Here is a 19,319-nt window from a genome sequence, read left to right on the forward strand (position 1 = left end):
CCACTGCTCTTCGTAAGTACCTAGTTTATTTACATTACACTGTCTGTTTATGCCCGGCTACCAGACTAGTGCGCTGTAGATTAGGATAGGTCTCATGACAGCGGTATACATCCACATCACCAGTTTTGGTTTTAGTACCCAAATTCTGATGAAGATTTCTTGCCAGGTATAGTAGCATACTATGTAGGCTTTCTGTCTACAAAACTCGATGTTAATTTTCCAGTTCAGTTTGGTTTCAAGCCCGTCTCTCAAACACTTCTCGCTAGAAGATAGATTGAGCATCTTACCATCCAGCGCCGGTACTTTGAACTGGGCTATTTTATTCCTATTTATGAATAGCATAAGTTCGGTCTTAACAGCGCTCTTTCGAGTATTTCGCTTCCGGTTGAGAGAAAAGGAATCATCGGCATACGCCACAACTAGGCACTATTATACAAAATTAATTTTAATTTAGGTTTAATATTATATAGACGAGACCACACTCAGTGGTTTAACTTGGCCAAATATAGCCATATGGATATAGAAGCCAGATGTGCCACGAAAAATGCGATGTTACTATTGCAATTTCCAGCGGAGGTAGTACATCTACCTGAGATAAAACATTCCACAAAATATTTTATATCGTAGGTGGAAGAATAAATAAACTGAACAAAAAATCAGTGTAGTACAAAACCTTTGCGACCATTTGCACTATGCGAACGAATGATGCGGAAAAGATTTTCTGTTTGTAAACAAAATTAAATTTGGTATGAAAATGTAAACTAACATCACATTAGGCAGCTCATGATCGCATGGTGTGTTCCTGCATAACTACAAACGTAAACTTTTACTTAGATTATATGTCTAATCTATGTATTTATGTATGTATATATGTTTATAGTATGTATGTAAGTATATATTTATATAGATTTTTGTGTATGAAAAAATTTATTTCTTCTTATAGATTTGACCACCGATTGATTGCAAAAAATAATAAACTGAGAAGGCCAAACAGCAGCCAGAGCGAGGAGCCAGCAGGTGGGTGAGTGAGTACGAGGAAGAGGTCACTGTAGCGTTCAAGATCAAATTTGACGTAGTTATGTATGTATGTGTAGTGTGTATGCACGCTGATTTATCACAAGTAAATGGCAGGATTTAAAAAACAACATTTTTTTTTTTTTTTATATGATACATTTAAATTTGAAAATAATTACAAGAGAGAGCAAAAACCTCGGGCAAGCAATGCGTGTGCAGATACTTGTTGCAGAAAGTCCAAAAAATATAATAAAATTAATTTATGAATAGCAACAAATTTAATTTTTTTGGAGGTAAATCTAAATGAGACATGGCATGCAGAAGGAGAAAATGAAATTAAGTAGCATTGTTGTGACCAATAAGAGGGGCGAGAGAGATAGAGTGCTGGGGTGGGAGTAAAAGTCATTGAAATTGCTGCCGAAGTTCGAAATGTAAATGGCCAAAAACGCTTATGCTGTCATAATTGTGGTCGAAAAATTGGCAAACAATGCCAATGTACATATATATGTAAGTATGCATGTGTGTGAGGAGTACGCTACATATATACATACATAATCCCCGATTAACTGTGAACCGCGCGCATACCATGTCCGGGGAGATCACTTGAAAATCTGTCCAAGGTTTTTTTTTCACAAATAAAATAATAAAAATTTTGAATTCAAATGAAAATTAAAAATAAAAAAGCCACAACACTAAATACAGAAATACTTTGAATTTTCGCTAATGCGGCGAATCTGGCGGACTACAGCAGTATAGAGCAGAGCAGGGCGTACCTACCAGCTACTTGTTGTGGTGGGTGGAATGTAGAGAGCTTAGTATAGGTATATGTATGTATATATGTACGAGTAAGTACATATGTATGTATGTGAGTAGTTACGTACTACATAGTAAATAGATTCATATGTAGGTACTTATACATATACATAAGTATATACACAGTTATAGACGTACGAAATTTTGAGTGTGTTAGGTATTCGACTTTGTCTCCGAAAGCGTTGGCGAAAAGAGCTTTTTGCCACGATCATCAACGCTGCACACTCATACATGCAACTTTTGCAATTGTTTGTGTGCGTGGCCAATGCTGGCAAATTCACTTTCCACACACATATCGGCGAGTTTTTATATTTAAGAAGAATAAAAGGAATTCCGTTGATAAAACGAATGAAATTGGTGAAGCTGATTTTCAGCACTGAACAGTTTGAAAAAATTCTTCGTTGAGGATAGATCGCTATTTTTTAGTAGGAGTAAAGAAAAAAAAATGTAAGAAAATTTTGAGAAAAATATGTAAATATTAACTATACAGTAAGAGTAGGCGACAAAAATATGGGTAGAAAAAATCAAATATTTCAAAAAAGTGAAAAAAATTAATAAAATAAAAATAAAATTTTTTTAAATAAAAAAAAATTGTTTGTAGTGAAAACAAAAAGTAAAAAAGTAGTTAACAGCAAAAAAAATTAGATTAATTCTTGCTAACTTGTTTGCATTTTTTTCAACGAAACACGCACGCACGCAAACTTCGTTTAGAAGAATAAAATATTCAACAGGCGTTGAATAAAAAAATGAAAAAGCAGCGAAGTTGAATAAGTAAACAAACTCTTTGGTATTTTTTTAAATGGTGTAAAAGACAGAAACATATTCTACAAAGTGCCCCTACCAAATTTTCACCGAAATGCAAAAGCTAACTTTGAAATAAACAATATGCACTGAAAAAATTTTAAGAAAAAATTAATAAACTTAAATTCGAATTAAATGAAAAAATTATTACACAACACCAGCGAAATATCTACGAATTTTGAAGCTGCAATTTTCATATCAGCCGCAACAGCAAAAGTTTTCAAAAGCTAAAGCTACACGGAAAAATCGAAATGAAATATTTAAAAATTTTGTAGACTTGCCAAAAAATTGATGAGCGCTAACAACAACAATTCAACGCAAATTCAAGCACTATTCATAGCGGCTTAACACGGAAAGCAGCAAAGGAGGAGCAAAGTATTTTTCAATTTTTTGTGTGCTAAACATTTTTTCGTGCGAAAACCAGAAAAAACGAATAAAATTTTAAAAACAAAAATTATAGAAAAATTTTCAATTATGAAAAGGGTACTGCAATACAATAAAATCATCCGTTCGGGTGATCGAGCATCAAAAAGATCGACCTCTGCAAGTGGCCACAGCACACTCATGTATACCGTTACATACAAACATTATTTGTGTGTATAATTATTCTACTCAAAACGACCCACCGTTGGCGGCGCGCTGTGAAAATATTCAACTCAAGGACATTTAAAAATAACCGTAAATTTTAGCTGCCGCTACTCGCATAGCCGCTGCCACTGCGGCCCCATACAACAACTACATTAACCGCTAATACCACCGCTTATGTATGTATGTATGTCTGTATGTACGACAGCAACACAACCAACCACCAGCCAGAGGAGCATCATTATTACCAACACCTTCAACACTTAGCAAATAAACAATAATTTCCGCGAGCGTTTTTTCAACACGTACGCTGAGGAAAATAAGCTTTTTTGCTATTGTTGTTTTTGTTGTTATTCTTGCTGTTGCCCACCACCCTCGCTTGCCGCCCCACGAGTGTAGCTCCTCAGGCGCTCTCACTGCGACGCTCAACGAACTGCACACAAAAAAATATTTTGTTGCGCGTGTAGCATAACTTTTCTTCGTGTGTATGTGTGTGTGTGTATGTATGCAAGCGCGAAATTGACGAAACATTTTTGAAAAGTGTGAACATTCATTTCATTATACGTGAAATTATATTTTTAGTATTCGGTGATCTTGTCGTCTTTGCGAACGTCGACAATTTTCTGCGTGTTTTTTTTTCTTAGCCGAAAAAACTGGAGCAGAATTACAGACAAATAAACAAGCAGACAGCAAAGAACTTAGCATAAAAAAAGTAAAATTTTTTATATATTAATTTGAAGTTTCAAACTTGACACAAAAAAGCGGTGAAGTGAGAAAAGTTAATTACGACTAATTTAGAGCGTGGAAGTGTAGTGATTGGGAACCATGATTGAACTATTAATTAAAGAAAAAACTTAAAAAATATTTGTAAATTTTTTTTTGGTTTAATAAGTTTGATTTATTTTAAAATTTAAAATTATTTCATATCCATAACATCCATCCACTTTAATTGTCGTTTTTAATTTATCTCTCTCTTCCTTTGCTTTTTTTATTCATTGCAGCGAACGAGATATTTGACATCGAACCTCAAAAATCTTAAAAATATATAAATTAGATTTCTTGTTCTGTTACAAGCAACAGCAAATCTATCAAAATGTTTAAAAACCATTTGGAAATGATTGGTCGCAATGAGACCCCCAGCAAGAAGGCGAAATTCTGGCAATCTTACATCAGATCCCTGAAGGGTAAGTTTATGTAGCAAAATTGGAATTGAGGAAGTTTAACAAAAATGTATGCACATATCGATTGCTGAGTGGAAGATGGACCTATCTCGGCAAACAGTTCGAAAACGCGCTATTTCAAAAAACTTTTCAAGAATGCCCTGATTCAAAATTTTATAGATTTAATAAATAAATAAATAAATAAACTGGCTGCCGAGATAGGTCGGTCTTCCACTCAGCAGTCGATATACAATCATACACATATGTATATCAAAACACAGAATAATAGAAAGTCATATTAGATGACAATACCTAATAATCTACTTAATTCTTACATTTAACAAAAAAAAAATACTTTTAGCAGCGCTATTCTTTCAATTGTTGTCTTTTTTATTAAAACCTATAATTAATTTAATGTTTTAAAGCCGTCTGAAATTTATTCGGAGTCTAGCAAGCAGTGTTGCCATTTCAAATAAATTGTTCATATAAAATTTATTCGTAAAAGCTACCCAAACGGTTATTAGCCTAGCAAACACAATTTTGGCGCTAGATATAATCAAATAAGGTAAAAATAACCAACCATATGTTGAGAAAAAACATATTTAGTTATCGTAACTGAACTGTTTTCTCAGTGTAGTATGGGACAAACCTTGAAGTGCCACCTTTCCGACAAAAAAGAAAAACAAAAATATCGGAAACGGTTCACGTAGTCCAAAGTTACCGGATAAAAAAAATATTCCAGATAATTGATAACCTCCACTTTTCCTGAAGTCTATGCTTTTACCCAGCAGAGATTCAAAAGATCATGGTAGGCGGGTGCAATCACAAGTAATGTGTTCTCTTGAGACAATCGCCTTTTAAGACAAAACCCGCATTCTGGCTTTGTTGTCAGAAAATGTTTGGCACTTAGCACTAAATAGGTTAATAAAATAATGGGTGCATTCATACGCTTCCCTCAACTCTGTTAAACTGTGCTAGCAATAAGCTCGTCTTCCTCAGTAAAATTGTTTGGCAACGTCAAATTAGATCCTTATAACGATAGCAGACACCTGCTGGACCAGTGTCTTCTTACAAAGTCCGTTTCGGAATTCTCCCAAATAAAATTTAGTTTTCATTGCTGAACAGAACAGAACACGATTGCTAGAATTCTAACTCAAAATATAGAAAAATAATAATTAGAAAGTTGCACCTGTTTGAAAATTTCAGTTTGAGCAAATTGATAAGAGAAAGTAAATATTGCAATATGGCTATCGAAAGAAAGAGGTTTAAGAAGGCTTTCAGCTGAAATATTTTTGCGTAAGGTGGCCACCTGTTTGAAATTTGTAATTTAATTTAATTGATTAGATAAATAAAATATTGGAATATGGGTGTCGAGCTAAAGTGGTTAAGGAAAGTTTACTACCGAAAATATTTTTAGGAGGGTTGCCACCTATTTGAAATTTTTTATTCTATATGGGTATCAAACTAAAGATATTTAAGAATGTTTAATGACGAAAGTATTTTTGAAGCGATATTTGCTTATAAACACGTTTGGTTGATGTAACCCCGAAGTCGTAAAAACTCCAAATATAGGCCAGTGGAGCCCAAAAGTAATTCGACTTACTTATCTATGATAGCAAAAAGCAACATGCCGGCAATTTTCTGATCTAAACTAAAAAACAATCCAACTGGCACCAGAGCTTTATTGCCCCAACCACTTATTTTTTATCTCTTCGAACTTTACCAATTTTATCCAACAATTGATAATCTGCAACATTGATTGAGGTTGTAGTTCTTGGTGTCATCCTTTTCCAACCAGAAAACTGTCCAGCGTCTATTTAGAATCCAAGTTCATTATCGTTCCCGGCCGGTTCTCCACTTTACTTTACTTCTTATTTCTGAGAAGTTTTATATAAGTACTTTCCCCGGATACACAGTTCAATAGCATTCAATAGTTTTTTTTTTTTGCAACAAAAACATGCTCACATAGGATTAGATAACATAAGGCCTTCTACATACCTACAACATCAACAAAAATAAATAGAACTGAAGAATTTATTTTGGGGCGCCATCAAACAATTTTTCGTCTATGAGTGCTTTTATATTCGTTCATATACATACATGCAAACACAAATGTGTATTCTTGTACACAAACCATGTACATTTGATCTGTTGCTCGAAATAACGTCGTTATGCATATGTTTAGCGCGCGATCGGAATGCCTGTTGAAAATTAAAAAAAAAAAAAAATTGTTTTATTATAAAATTTTACGTTCACTAGCATACACTGACATACCGTTGATAGAGCTAAAAGATGAACTAAAAGCAACCAATTCGTGCTATTTTCGAAACTGCAAACCAACCCAGTCCGCTGGCAAACAGAATGTATTTTTTGTTTTACTGACTATTTAGTAAAATACATAGAAATTTTCTACATATGTATGTATGTGTATATTTTCCACATCCTAAAGTCATAAAACAATATTCCGCACAAAAAAGAACATGAGCACGAAAAGCGATAAAACAGATAGAAACACGAAAATTTTAATGAAGAAAAAAATCCTCAAAAGCAGCCAAAAACTATCACTTCTGCGAAGATATGCGTTGGGATTTATGTGAATGGCCAACAAAAATTTGGCCAATAGCCAAAATTGAAAAAGTGGCGAATAAACAGACAGAGAGAGAGAGAGAGCGAGACAAAAAAAATTAAGGAATCTGTAGGCGCGCTGGAATGCAAAATTGCCGATACGAAAATTGAAATTTATTTTAGTATACAAACCAATTTATTGTCAATACTTTACGTGCTAAATGTTGCAGAAATAAGCCAAGAACTTTACATTAATGTAACCAAAAAAAAAAAAAAAACACAGAAATCGGCAACTGCAATTCTAAATGCACAAGCGTACATAAAATGCAAAAAAAAAATTCTAGAGTAGTGCTAAATCTGGGAGCGATAGAATGCTCAGCACTTGCATGCCGCAGGCAGAGGATGCACTCACATGGCTGGCGAGTTTTGCTTTATATCTCTAATTTTAAGAGATTTTAGTGCTACGAAAATTTCGTAAATTTTTTTGAGCTCAATTAATTTGGGTTGCTGCGTATATGCATTTGTATGAGATTGATATTTATATACCTGGTGGACCACCAGCGCATTTTGGGGCAGATATGAATAAATATGTATTCTATGAATAAATATAGTTGGACCTTGACCTGCTTGCGGAGACTGAATACTGAATAACTATATGTGCAGAAGAAGTATTGGGACTAAAATTAGAGTTGCTTGGAAGTTTGAGGGGAGAATTTTCCTACTTAAAATAGCACCTTAAGTAGGAGTTTAGAATTTTGAAAACAACATACACTTTAATTAATAACAAAGCATACATACAGCTGCGGGCAATAAAATAGTACCAGAAATTCAAAATGATATTGTTAGCAATTTGGATATGTATATTTATTAATTTTTAAATTTTTTTGACGAGAAAAATACTCAGTACCTTCTCCAAAAAGAATTCAAAAATAGCAATGGTAATTTTTAGCGAAAACTTTTTGAAGTTTGAAGAATTTTTGTAAAGTTTGTGCAGGCTCTGTTTCTGTTTTAGATCGATCTACACTTTTAATGAAATTTATTAGAAATCGATAAATAAATACAAGTTGCTAACAACATCGTTTTTGAATTTTGCTACTATATTATTGCACGCTGCTGTACATGCACAGTATTTTTTTCCTTTTAAAAAATAAAATTCAACGATTCTTATTTTTTTTCCTAGTGTAAACAGGCATTATATCTTTTATGACTCCACATCTTATCACTTCTCTTCGTCGTTGTTTTTTTTTCTCTTCCTCAGGTTCCGAAGATATCCGTGCCCATGAGACTCCACGCGCCAGCCGCCCATACAGCTCGTACTTGGACTCACCAGCCACATACAGGAGCATCTTCGATACGCCAGCCACTGCCAATGAGCGTGTGCAATCGCATGGCTACAGATACTTGCCTGTGAGCAGAGACACTTATGGCTATTCGCCACGTGCCATCTATGATCATCATTACAGCAGAACAAGTAAGTGTTTGCGGGAAAGTTGACCCGAGCAGTTCACAAAAAAAAAAAAACAAAACAAAAAAGAAAAAAGAAATCAGCAGTTAGGGATGTGCATTAGAGAAACTTTATTTTCGAGGACACAGTTTATTAAAACAAATCGGAAAATAAACTGATGTAGTAATTTTCAACGAAGTTGATTTTAACAAATTAAATTAAAAAAACACGATTTTTTTTCTTTAAATAAATAATCGATAGTTGTAAAGTTATCGATTTCTTAAAATTGTTAAAGCACTGCGTTTTATTATGTTTGGTAAAATTAATTTTTTTTTTAATAAATCACAAACTAAGACTTAAACATATCGATGGTCCTCTGCAATAACGAGACAATACAAAATTAAAAAAAATAAATTCACCTACTATTTTTAGTGGCTCATGCCTAATACTTACCTTTATTAATAATTATATTCGTTGATTAAAGGACGTTTTACTTTTGTCTTTTGACAAACATTTCCTTTCCGCGAAATGCGGACTTATTTTTTTTGATAATTTAAACTAAAAATTTGTCTACAGTTTAAAAAATTTTGAGTTTTTAATTTTCTTGTCACTTTAAGATTACCATTTCATATTGAGTTGAAATAAATACGTAAATATATAAGAGTCAAACAGTAAATCGAGCGTAAAAAATCGATATCGATAATTCATAATGAGGAAATTGTTATAAAGTTTTTTGGAGAAGGCAAAGTTTTTGTAACTGTTTTTATTACACAAAAAAAATTATTGGTTCATAATTATCGATAGGCCATAATCGATAATTTAGAATAGTTTTATCGATGTTATTTGATAAAATGTCTTCTTCTAAAGCGTAAATTATTTGTGCACGGAATGTAGATTTTGTATTTCGAGAAACTATTCTAAATTTTTTTCGATATCCTAAAAAATATTTTGCTTTAAATTTGCATACCTGACCCCAATTGACTGACCGACAGCTTTGAATTGCAATAGAAATGAATCGATGAGTAGATAAAAGTGCTCCGATGAATAGAAAACAAACGATAAATTGATAAAAGTCGATAAAAAAGTTTAAAATAATTCTGCACAAAAATCAAAGATTTATCGACCAAAGATTTATCGATAAATATATAAAAGATATACGAAGAATCGATAATTTATTTTTTTTTATAGAGTTTTTTTGTTAAACAATTTTTCATTGATTTTAAAAAAAGTAAACGATACAGATTAACACCCAAATTCAAAAAAAGAAGACTTAAGCTGCTTTACAAATGGAAAATTTGTCTAAAAATGTCACTTTATAAAGCTCTATAAAGTTATTTTATTTTTTATTAATAAGATCATTATTTTTATGAAAAGTTAGAATTGTAAAATTGAAAAAAAAATGTGTCCCATATTTTTTTAGTTGCACATCCCTAATTCGCTCATTTTCAAAATTTTCTGTTCAAAAGCAGCTGCTGTTTTACATTAATAAACATTTCAACACCTTTAATATGCTTATTTTAAAAATAAAAATAATTATATGTAATTAATAATAATTTTCATTGCCAATTTACTCATCATCAACAAGTCGAATAGGCGAATTCATAGCACTCTTAGACTGCTGCAATCATAGTTCCCCAGCGGCATCACAGCGCATACCTAATCGTACATATTACATGTGTATATTTCGTGCGAATTTTCACTGCCATAAGTATTCACTCTATGTCAAGCATACCCGCGTCATTTAAAAAAAAAATAAAAAAATAAAAAATAAAAATTGTAGGTACATTTGATTTTTGCTACCACTGTAGTGCTCAACCACTCATCGTTCAGCGCATTGTCAATGGTAAAATACATATATAATTATATTTGTATAAGTACATACATACATATATATAGATATATTATATAGAAACGTATGTATGTACATATATATATATATATNCGCTTCTTTGAGTATAAAAGGATATAGATATAGGAAAAAAAAAAAAAAAAAAAAAAAAATTAAAAGGAAAAACAAATAAAAATCAGGGAAATTTAAATAAATAGCAAAATTTTAAAAGAAAACAAAAATACAGTCACAGGCGAGTTTTGCGCGCTGCCAAAGGAAGTCAATTCACAATCGGCTATTCGTCGTTTCCAAATGATTTAATTTTTATAAAAATAGCATCAATAGCAAATTACGTCAATGTAGTGTAAGCGTATGTGGGTGTGTGTGTGCTTTTTGTGTTTTTTTTTGTCTTTCAGTTTAAAGTATTAAATATTACTCAACCATTGAGAATGTTGCATTTTTAGGCACTGCGTAGCCACGATAATGGGGATTATTATGAATTGGATGGTTTTTTCGGAGAAAGCATAATCTATTGCAATTTGTATGAGTAAAAAGGAACTTTGCCCTTCTTGAATTATTCATTTCAAAAATTTTCTAGTTCATTTTAATTTTCTTTATATGTAGTCTATTTGATTATTGTTCCTGCTCTGGCATTAAGCTTTTTTTTACCAAGCAAGTTCAATATGTAGTATATATAAACCTACGCCTTCAAATGCCCACAACGAAGAATAATGAAGAGCAGCAGCCATTTTCCATGATCATCACTACGATGTAGCTAATTTTTCTCTAATATTTAACACATATGTATCTACATATATCAGTTGTATATACACATATGTATGTTTGTGAATACACACAAACAATTTTTTGTTTTTGTCTGTCATACACAAGCATCACTTTATATATGTAAGTGCATACTTAGCAAGTATGTATGTATGTATGTATATGTAAGCCTTTTTTCATGGCTCTTGGCAAAATTTCCTCTTCATTTTTGATATCAAATAACCGGCAGCAAGCGTACACACGCCTACGCTTGCTTCTTTTGCCAATAATATTTATGTTGTGGATGTGTTGTATATGTTTTAGTATACTAAATACTAACTTTGAATGCCCATACATGCCCATACATGCACATACACCAGGCGACAAATGAAAGTGCACAACTTGTTCTAATATTTTATTCACAATTATTTTCATGAAAAATTTTTTGTATTAATTACTTATAAAAATGTAGTTCATTCTATAATAATAACCATATAAATCAAAGTTTCACACTTTATATAAAGCTCTCAAAAAATCAAAAAGTTTTCATCAAATTTGTCAACTTTTTACTCAGAATTTCTAGAAAATTCTCGTGTATGCAGTTTTGCAGCCCATTAAATTTTTCTCTAATGAAGCGCAAGTTTCAAAAGGCTAAAAAATCTCGTTGACATTTGAGATTTTTTTTCCATATAAGTACGAATTTCTTATGAAATAAAATACGGGAGGCCGTTGGTAACAAAATTTCAAAAAATCACCGCCAGTTTTTATAAATTGCACTAGTTATATATAAAAAACGCAAAAGCAGTCTAAAAAAAAAATCTCAAAAATGAACGCGATTTTGTAGCCGGTTGAAACTTCCATTTCATCACACTAAAATTGTAAAAGTGTGAAACTTTGATTTATACGGTTTATATTATAGAAAGAACTATGTTCCCATAACTAATTCATGCAAAAATTTTTTCATGAAAATAATTGTGAATATTACATTGGAACAAGGTGTGTACTTTCATCTGTCGCCTAGTGTATTTATGTACATAAATATCATCCACATGCTGATGCTGCGTCTTATCTCTACAGGAAAATAAAAAAGTAGCCCTGCTTCTGTTTGGAAAGAGTAGATTTGTGTGCGCTTAATTTAAAATGTGTGCACATGATTAAGTAAGCCTTTTGATGGATGTTATACTTTTTTAACATGACCTTTTATAAAGAGCTTACAACAAAATAAAATTTTCCAAAGCAGTCCTTGGTCCAGGTTGGTGGTAAAAGGCACATATACTACCACTTAGTAGGTGTGTGCGGTCGGCGGCATAGCTAAAGGATAGAAAGATGATCGGGTCTTCTGGCCGCATAATCACACTCCCGTAAAAAGCTTCTCAAGAAACACGCCACAAATTTGAGGAAAAGCACTCAGCACTTAGCTCAGAATTGGTCTATCACATCAGGTTGCTTAAATATTCTAACCTAAAAATGCGAAAAATTTCGGTTTGGCCTTTTTACTGGGTTATTTGGAATCACGAAGTATATTTTCTGTCCCTTCAAATACCATTCAGTTTCCTTGAATACCTTATTTTTCAACAGTAAAATTTTGTTTTTAGAATTTCACACTACTACGGTTAATTTTTTCCAAGGCTGTTAGAAAGTGTAAAATAGTCAATTCAAATTTCTTGATGCAAAAAAAGTTGCCTTAATACCAGCGACATTTCTAAGGCATAAAAAAGCTTATTTTCCTAAAGCTCAAGCTCGATTCCATAGTTAGGTAATTTTGACATTCACAAAGTTTTTTTTCAGCGAAGGAGTGTGCTGCGTGTGTGAAAATTTCCCTTTATGAAATTTATGCGTATGCACTTCTCAAATGTTATATAATAAAGCTCAAAACAAAGCGAAATATAATCCCAGTCGTACTTGCCTTTAAGTCGTCAAAACACGCCTACAATATTTTGCCTTACATTTTTTCCCAATTCAGGCTTTTTATTGGACAATGAAATTTTGCGCAAAAAAAAAAGTAACAAAATGTGTCTTATTTTTCTTCTTCACATATTTTTTCCACAAAAAACACAAAACCCCAGAGCCCGTATAAATGTCTTCTCGCAGCTCAAGAATAAAATTAAAATTTAAAAAGAATTTCTTTCGTGTAATTTCTTGAGAGATTTCTTTCGAATAACGGGTTAACTAAGTATTAACTTTGATTATTTTGTTTGCGTATGCACTTCTCAAATGTTATATAATAAAGCTCAAAACAAAGCGAAATATAATCCCAGTCGTACTTGCCTTTAAATCGTCAAAACACGCCTACAATATTTTGCCTTACATTTTTTCCCAATTCAGGCTTTTTATTGGACAATGAAATTTTGCGCAAAAAAAAAAGTAACAAAATGTGTCTTATTTTTCTTCTTCACATATTTTTTCCACAAAAAACACAAAACCCCAGAGCCCGTATAAATGTCTTCTCGCAGCTCAAGAATAAAATTAAAATTTAAAAAGAATTTCTTTCGTGTAATTTCTTGAGAGATTTCTTTCGAATAACGGGTTAACTAAGTATTAACTTTAATTATTTTGTTTGCGTATGCACTTCTCAAATGTTATATAATAAAGCTCAAAACAAAGCGAAATATAATCCCAGTCGTACTTGCCTTTAAATCGTCAAAACACGCCTACAATATTTTGCCTTACATTTTTTCCCAATTCAGGCTTTTTATTGGACAATGAAATTTTGCGCAAAAAAAAAAGTAACAAAATGTGTCTTATTTTTCTTCTTCACATATTTTTTCCACAAAAAACACAAAACCCCAGAGCCCGTATAAATGTCTTCTCGCAGCTCAAGAATAAAATTAAAATTTAAAAAGAATTTCTTTCGTGTAATTTCTTGAGAGATTTCTTTCGAATAACGGGTTAACTAAGTATTAACTTTAATTATTTTGTTCAAATATCTTCACAACTGGTGCTGGTGTATTAAGGCACAAACAGCAGATCGGTTCATGAAAAATATCTCAAATATATATGTACACACATAGATACATGTTCCTACTCGTTTTTGTATACAATTTTGTGTATTTGAAACCGCTGAATAAATGTGTATAACGGGGATTTGAAATAAATAATTTTTGAAATTCATACACGTGTTTGTTAGTTGGTCAATTCATAATTTTAAATGTTTAACGGTTAATTGTTTTATTGTTCTTAATAAAGTGTTGCATGCAAAAGTTAAATAGTTACACTGGTTAGTTTTTATTAGTATTTCATTGAGTATTAGTAGACGGACATACATATGTGCGTACTTAGTATGTACTTAAACACGAATACATACTTTAGATTCAGCAAATTTCTACTGCAACAGCAGCTGCTAATCAGACAGCAGGCTACTACAGCGAGTTTGCACTGCGTACAGGTACTGATCAATTTTTTTTTTAATGTTTACAATATAAACTGTTTTTTTTTGTTGTTATTTTTGTTATACGTTGGCCCCTTTTCCTGATAAAGGTATTCTCTGAAATTTCATTTTGATTTGCGAAACCTCGATTTATATAAATTAATGAAAAAGACTTATTGTTTGCTGAAATTTTATCTTGTTTTTCAAAAAGTTCGTTAAAATTTTGAGCCGTTTGAAATCCGTTTATACGACCAATATTTATTCATGCATACCCATATTCATGCATTCAGCTTCATACAACTTTTCGCATTTATGTACCTGCATACCAAAATTTTTGTTTCATTTGCATTTCGAACAACTTTTTACTTGTTCATGTTATGCTCACATCTGTGTGGCCAATTTCGGCGATAGTAGCAAACATTAATTTAATAATAATAAAAAATTTCACCAAAAATTACATTTATAAAACTAACAAATGAAATCTGAAGCGATTTATCCACTTTAAATTATTTAATTTTATATATTTTTTATTTAATTTTATTTTATTTTTAAATGTTTATTTTATTAAAATTTAATATTTTTTAATTTTATTTAATTATATTTAATTTTGTTTATTTTTTGTTTTTTAATCTTATTTGAATTTATTTCTTTTTGTTAAATTTAATTAAATTTAATTTTACAGAAATTAGTTTAATCTATGTTTATTTGATTTCATTTCATTTTTTAATTTTATCTGATTTCATTTTGTTTTGTTTCATTTTATTTTCTTTTATTTCCTTCAAATTTTATTTTGTCTTATTTTTGTTTATTTATTCTATTTAATTCTATATTTTTATTCATTTTATTTTATTATGTTTAAATTATAAACGTTGATATATGTATAAATATAATAATAAAATAACTTTATTTTGTTAGTGTTTTCTATTTATTTTACTTTATTTTATTTTTATTGTGCTGCCCCTGGTGGCAACCACTCCTAATTTCCTCCTGCCTACCTTATTAATTAATTTAGTTTAACTGTTTAGTTAGTTTATTTTCCTTAATTTTTGTAATGTTTTATTTAAAATTTAATTTTATTTCAATAATTTTTTAATCTTTAATGAAATTATTTTTGTTTTATTTTAGTTTAATCTTGTAATAACTTTTAATTTTATTTGGATATTTTTTTTTAGTTTGTTATTATTATAATAATTTTTTATTCTGCTCTTATTTTTTAATTTTATTGTGATAATTTTTCAATTTCTTATTTTATTCAAAATATTTTGTGATTTTATTTTATTTCATTTAAATTTGTAATAGTTTTTTTTTATTTTTTTATTTGAATTTGCGATTTCTCAAGTAATTTCAATTACAGTTTTTTAACTTTTATTTTATATATAACATCATAATCATATATTAGCTGTTTCGAAAAAACAGGAAATTAACCTAAACAATCTTTATATATTTTTTCTTTTATTACCATAAATCTCGGCGCTTTCTAACGCTTCTTCAATACCGCAAACGCTTCTCTGCTTTTTGTATATCGTATGTATTGCTTTGGAAATTGCCTACTTTCGAATTTTTGAGCCTAAATGCTTTATTATCTTCACTGTAAGCTATACTTCTTAGATTTGCAATTTTTTTAAATATTTTTTTATATTAATTCAATACCTTCTTCTGGTTCTAGTTCCAGCCAACTACGACGCAGAGAGGGCTTGGAATGATCACTTGAAGCGCATGCAAGAAATTGAACGCAGGTGAGTGAGAATAAAATTAAAAACACTTGAACACTTCTATGTTTAAAATTTCTCGCGACTCCATGACACTTTACTAAAATAGTATCTATTCCAAGAACTTTTTGGGGTAAAAAAAAATCAGAATAGAAGAGCTCTGAATAATTTTTTCTAAGTCAGACTAGGCGGTTGTTCCCGGTTGGGGTTATATGTATTTGTACATAAGTGAGGTCAAATTAAGGTTGTGATATTACGCAATTGTAAACGGTGACCACGAATATACGATTGCTATTATTTATACCCGGGAATTGCGATTGAAGAAGAATTTGCAAGTCAAGATATTTCAGTCTTAGACTCGGAAAAGCCGGACAGCATAGGATAAATTGTTGAGTTGATTCCACCCGAGATGTGATTTTATGTCTTAATGCGTGAGCCATGATTGCACGGTTACCTGTGAGTACCCCTATTAATAACCAGAGCCGCTTAGGCGTCTATATTTAGTCACCAGGTTTAGGTTGCATTAGGTCAGCTGATAAAAAGCTTCCAGAAATTTATATTGAACTATTAGTGAGATTTTTTCCCCAAACTCTTATTTCTTGAAAATCAGCGAAGAAGATCTTCATACCAATTAAAATTTCCGGACTTTACATAAAACATTTCTGCAGGAAACTAGATAGTACCTACCTTAGTACCATAGTACCTTTTTGAGCACCTGATCTCCTGGGCTCCTGGTATTTACACAAGCCCGAGATTATTGCTTATAGGTGGGGAATCTTCCCTTAGTTTTTGATGGTTTTCCATATTCCTAAGGATCGTTTGATATTTACTACAGATTTTAATCTGTTGCACTTGCAGCCCAATCCGATTGTATATTTCCCTACACAATGGATCGCAAATAAACAAAAGCAAAGCACTTAAAGATGATTCTGAGTTTAAAAGAACGCGCCGATTATGCTTATATTTATAACCATAAATCGCTACCAAAATACATAGTTAAATAACCTCAACTAAATTCTTTCTCTAGATACCCATCTCGTTATGGTCTCTACCTGAAGGACAAGCCATACACACCAAACGCTTTGGTGCCTTTGGAATACGAGCCAGAAGATAAGCTGCTCCAAGAACTCAACAAGGGTAAGGAATTCTAAATTTTAAGTAAAAAAAAAAAATAAAAATAAAAAAAAAATCAACAACAAAAATAAATATTCTACTAAAATAACAACGACAACAAAGCGTAACAAAATACACAACAGTAAATAAAATTTCTAAGTAAACCGAACAAAGAAAAAGAAAAGAAAAAAATATGCAAAGAAGGAAAAAACGAAGAATTGATAGATAATTACAAGCATTGTAAACACGAGCAAGAAATTTTTTAGTGAAAAACAAAAACAGCAAAAAAATAGCATATCCTCCACAATGAAGAGAATTTTTTCAAATTCACCAAACAATAAACTATACAAATGTATATTTAACATCTTACAAAAAAAAAAGTTAGCTCACTCAACTAAAATTGGAAAGTTCTTATTAGAGATATGTTTGTATGAAAATAATGCGAAATTTTTATATGGAAAATTTTTGTGTCGAGTGAGCGGACAGCAGCCAACAAAACACACAACTTAAAACCACTACCAATTGGCGTTTCGTGTACAGATTTGTGTTTTGTAAATGTCACTTTTGCCGCCTAATGCACATCGAATTTTTGCAAATTGATTTTTTCATAAAATATGTATGTTTTTTTTGTTTTTGACTATATTTGCAGCACGAAAAATTTGAGCAAATAGCCATTGTTTGCTAGCAAATCTACACAACTGCACAAAAGTTCGTTTATAGAAATGCTACTAAATGCCAACACGTAAAAACAATTTTAATTTAAAGTATTTATGGCAAAAAAAAAAAAGGAAAACCTTTTTCTGCCTGTAAATGTTGAGATAACAAATACATATACACATATCTCTTAATAAACATATACAAACATATAAAGTAAGTTAGTAGAACAAAAACAAAAAAAAACACTTGTTGAAACCAAGGAGCTTAAAACTAGAGTTGAGTGAAGAAGCATAAGCAAATGAAAGTAAATGAAATGCGAAAATCGCAGAATAGAGCACAAATTCGTTAAATGTTTCATTGTATTTAACGTCACATAAAATATGTTTACTTTTAATTTTAAAGAATAAATACTGAACAAAAATAAATAAATAAATTCTTATCTTACATTTAGTTATTTACATAGCTATGTTGCAGAAGGAAGAGAGAAAAAACTGATTAAAAGCTTCATTACAATTTAAAACAAAAAGTAGAACACACACAAGAAATAAGTCGTTTTTATTCAATGAATTCTAAATAAAGATTAATACATATTAATCAAAATAACAACAACTAAACACAGTAACAGTATACATTAATTCTGAATGCTGGGCTTCAAGAGAAATACAAAAATAATTGTAAAAAAAGCTAAAAAAGAGAGAAATAGCGCGAGCAGCTAATAGGATTTAGGCACAATCTGCTAGAAAGAGCTTTCGGTAGTTGAAGCTTAAAAGTTTGCTCTTTCAACAAGGACCAACTAGCTTTACGTGCTTTCAATCAATCATTAAAAGCTAAAAAAAACTTTAAAACCCTGAGAGAGCTTTCATCATAAGCCCCTCTATACCAGTTAACACCAATGCATAAAGCACAGGCGGAGTTTTTCGAAGCCTTATAATGCGCGAGCACAGTATAAAAGCTCTCTTAGCTTGCCGTTTACATTGTTAAAGCTTTTATAACGTTTAGCCAACTAAAAAGAAGCTGCAAAGCTCATTTTGTTCTAACACAATAAAATTTTGTATATCAAATAGTTCCAATGTGATTCCTACTTGCGCTTTATAAGCTTAAATACTTTAAATTTTATACTGTGTTGACCCGAGCGCGGTTCTAAGTGTTCCGTGGCAGAAATATAGCCTAAAGAAAGCTTACGAAAACTGGGCACGGATAATCAGCTGTGCTTTAAATCGTTGGTTGGCCAAAGGCAGAGCTTTATTTAGCTTTCTATGCTTAATAGACATTCAATGAGTAAAAGCTCTTTTCTTTTCTACCCATTACGGCTATAAACTTTTTGTTCTATCAGTTATCCAGTAATGCATTTCTTAAGCTCTTTTTGTGGCTTTATATCGAGCTTTATATGGGGATTCCACACTCTCATCAGTGTTCTCTTGAAGCCCTCAATTCAAACTGTCATACATAAATTCATTATCGTTACTAAATTATTATTAATTATAAGCTACTTACATGATAA

At 31.2% G+C, this 19,319-nt stretch overlaps 1 protein-coding gene across 2 annotated transcripts; it reads left to right on the forward strand.

Annotated features, from left to right (window-relative positions):
- The first annotated feature begins 2,162 nt into the window (after positions 1-2,162).
- Positions 2,163-18,262, forward strand: Mf (myofilin). 2 transcript variants are annotated; one of them, XM_017633011.1, is made up of 6 exons: positions 2,163-2,274; positions 4,215-4,397; positions 8,197-8,409; positions 16,006-16,075; positions 17,076-17,185; positions 17,811-18,262. In XM_017633011.1, exons 2-6 carry the CDS (start codon positions 4,307-4,309, stop codon positions 17,822-17,824), a joined length of 498 nt encoding a protein of 165 aa, XP_017488500.1. In that variant the 5' UTR covers positions 2,163-2,274; positions 4,215-4,306; the 3' UTR covers positions 17,825-18,262. The 2 variants fall into 2 exon arrangements, with proteins under 2 accessions (XP_017488500.1, XP_017488501.1); XM_017633012.1 differs by lacking the exon at positions 2,163-2,274 and adding an exon at positions 3,809-3,925 and having other exon boundaries at positions 17,076-18,262.
- Positions 18,263-19,319: the final 1,057 nt, after the last annotated feature.

The sequence above is a fragment of the Rhagoletis zephyria genome, unplaced genomic scaffold (assembly GCF_001687245.7).
Source record: "Rhagoletis zephyria isolate East Lansing unplaced genomic scaffold, Rhagoletis_zephyria_1.1 Rzeph_scaffold_10931, whole genome shotgun sequence".
In the NCBI taxonomy this organism is placed as follows: Eukaryota; Metazoa; Arthropoda; class Insecta; order Diptera; family Tephritidae; genus Rhagoletis; species Rhagoletis zephyria.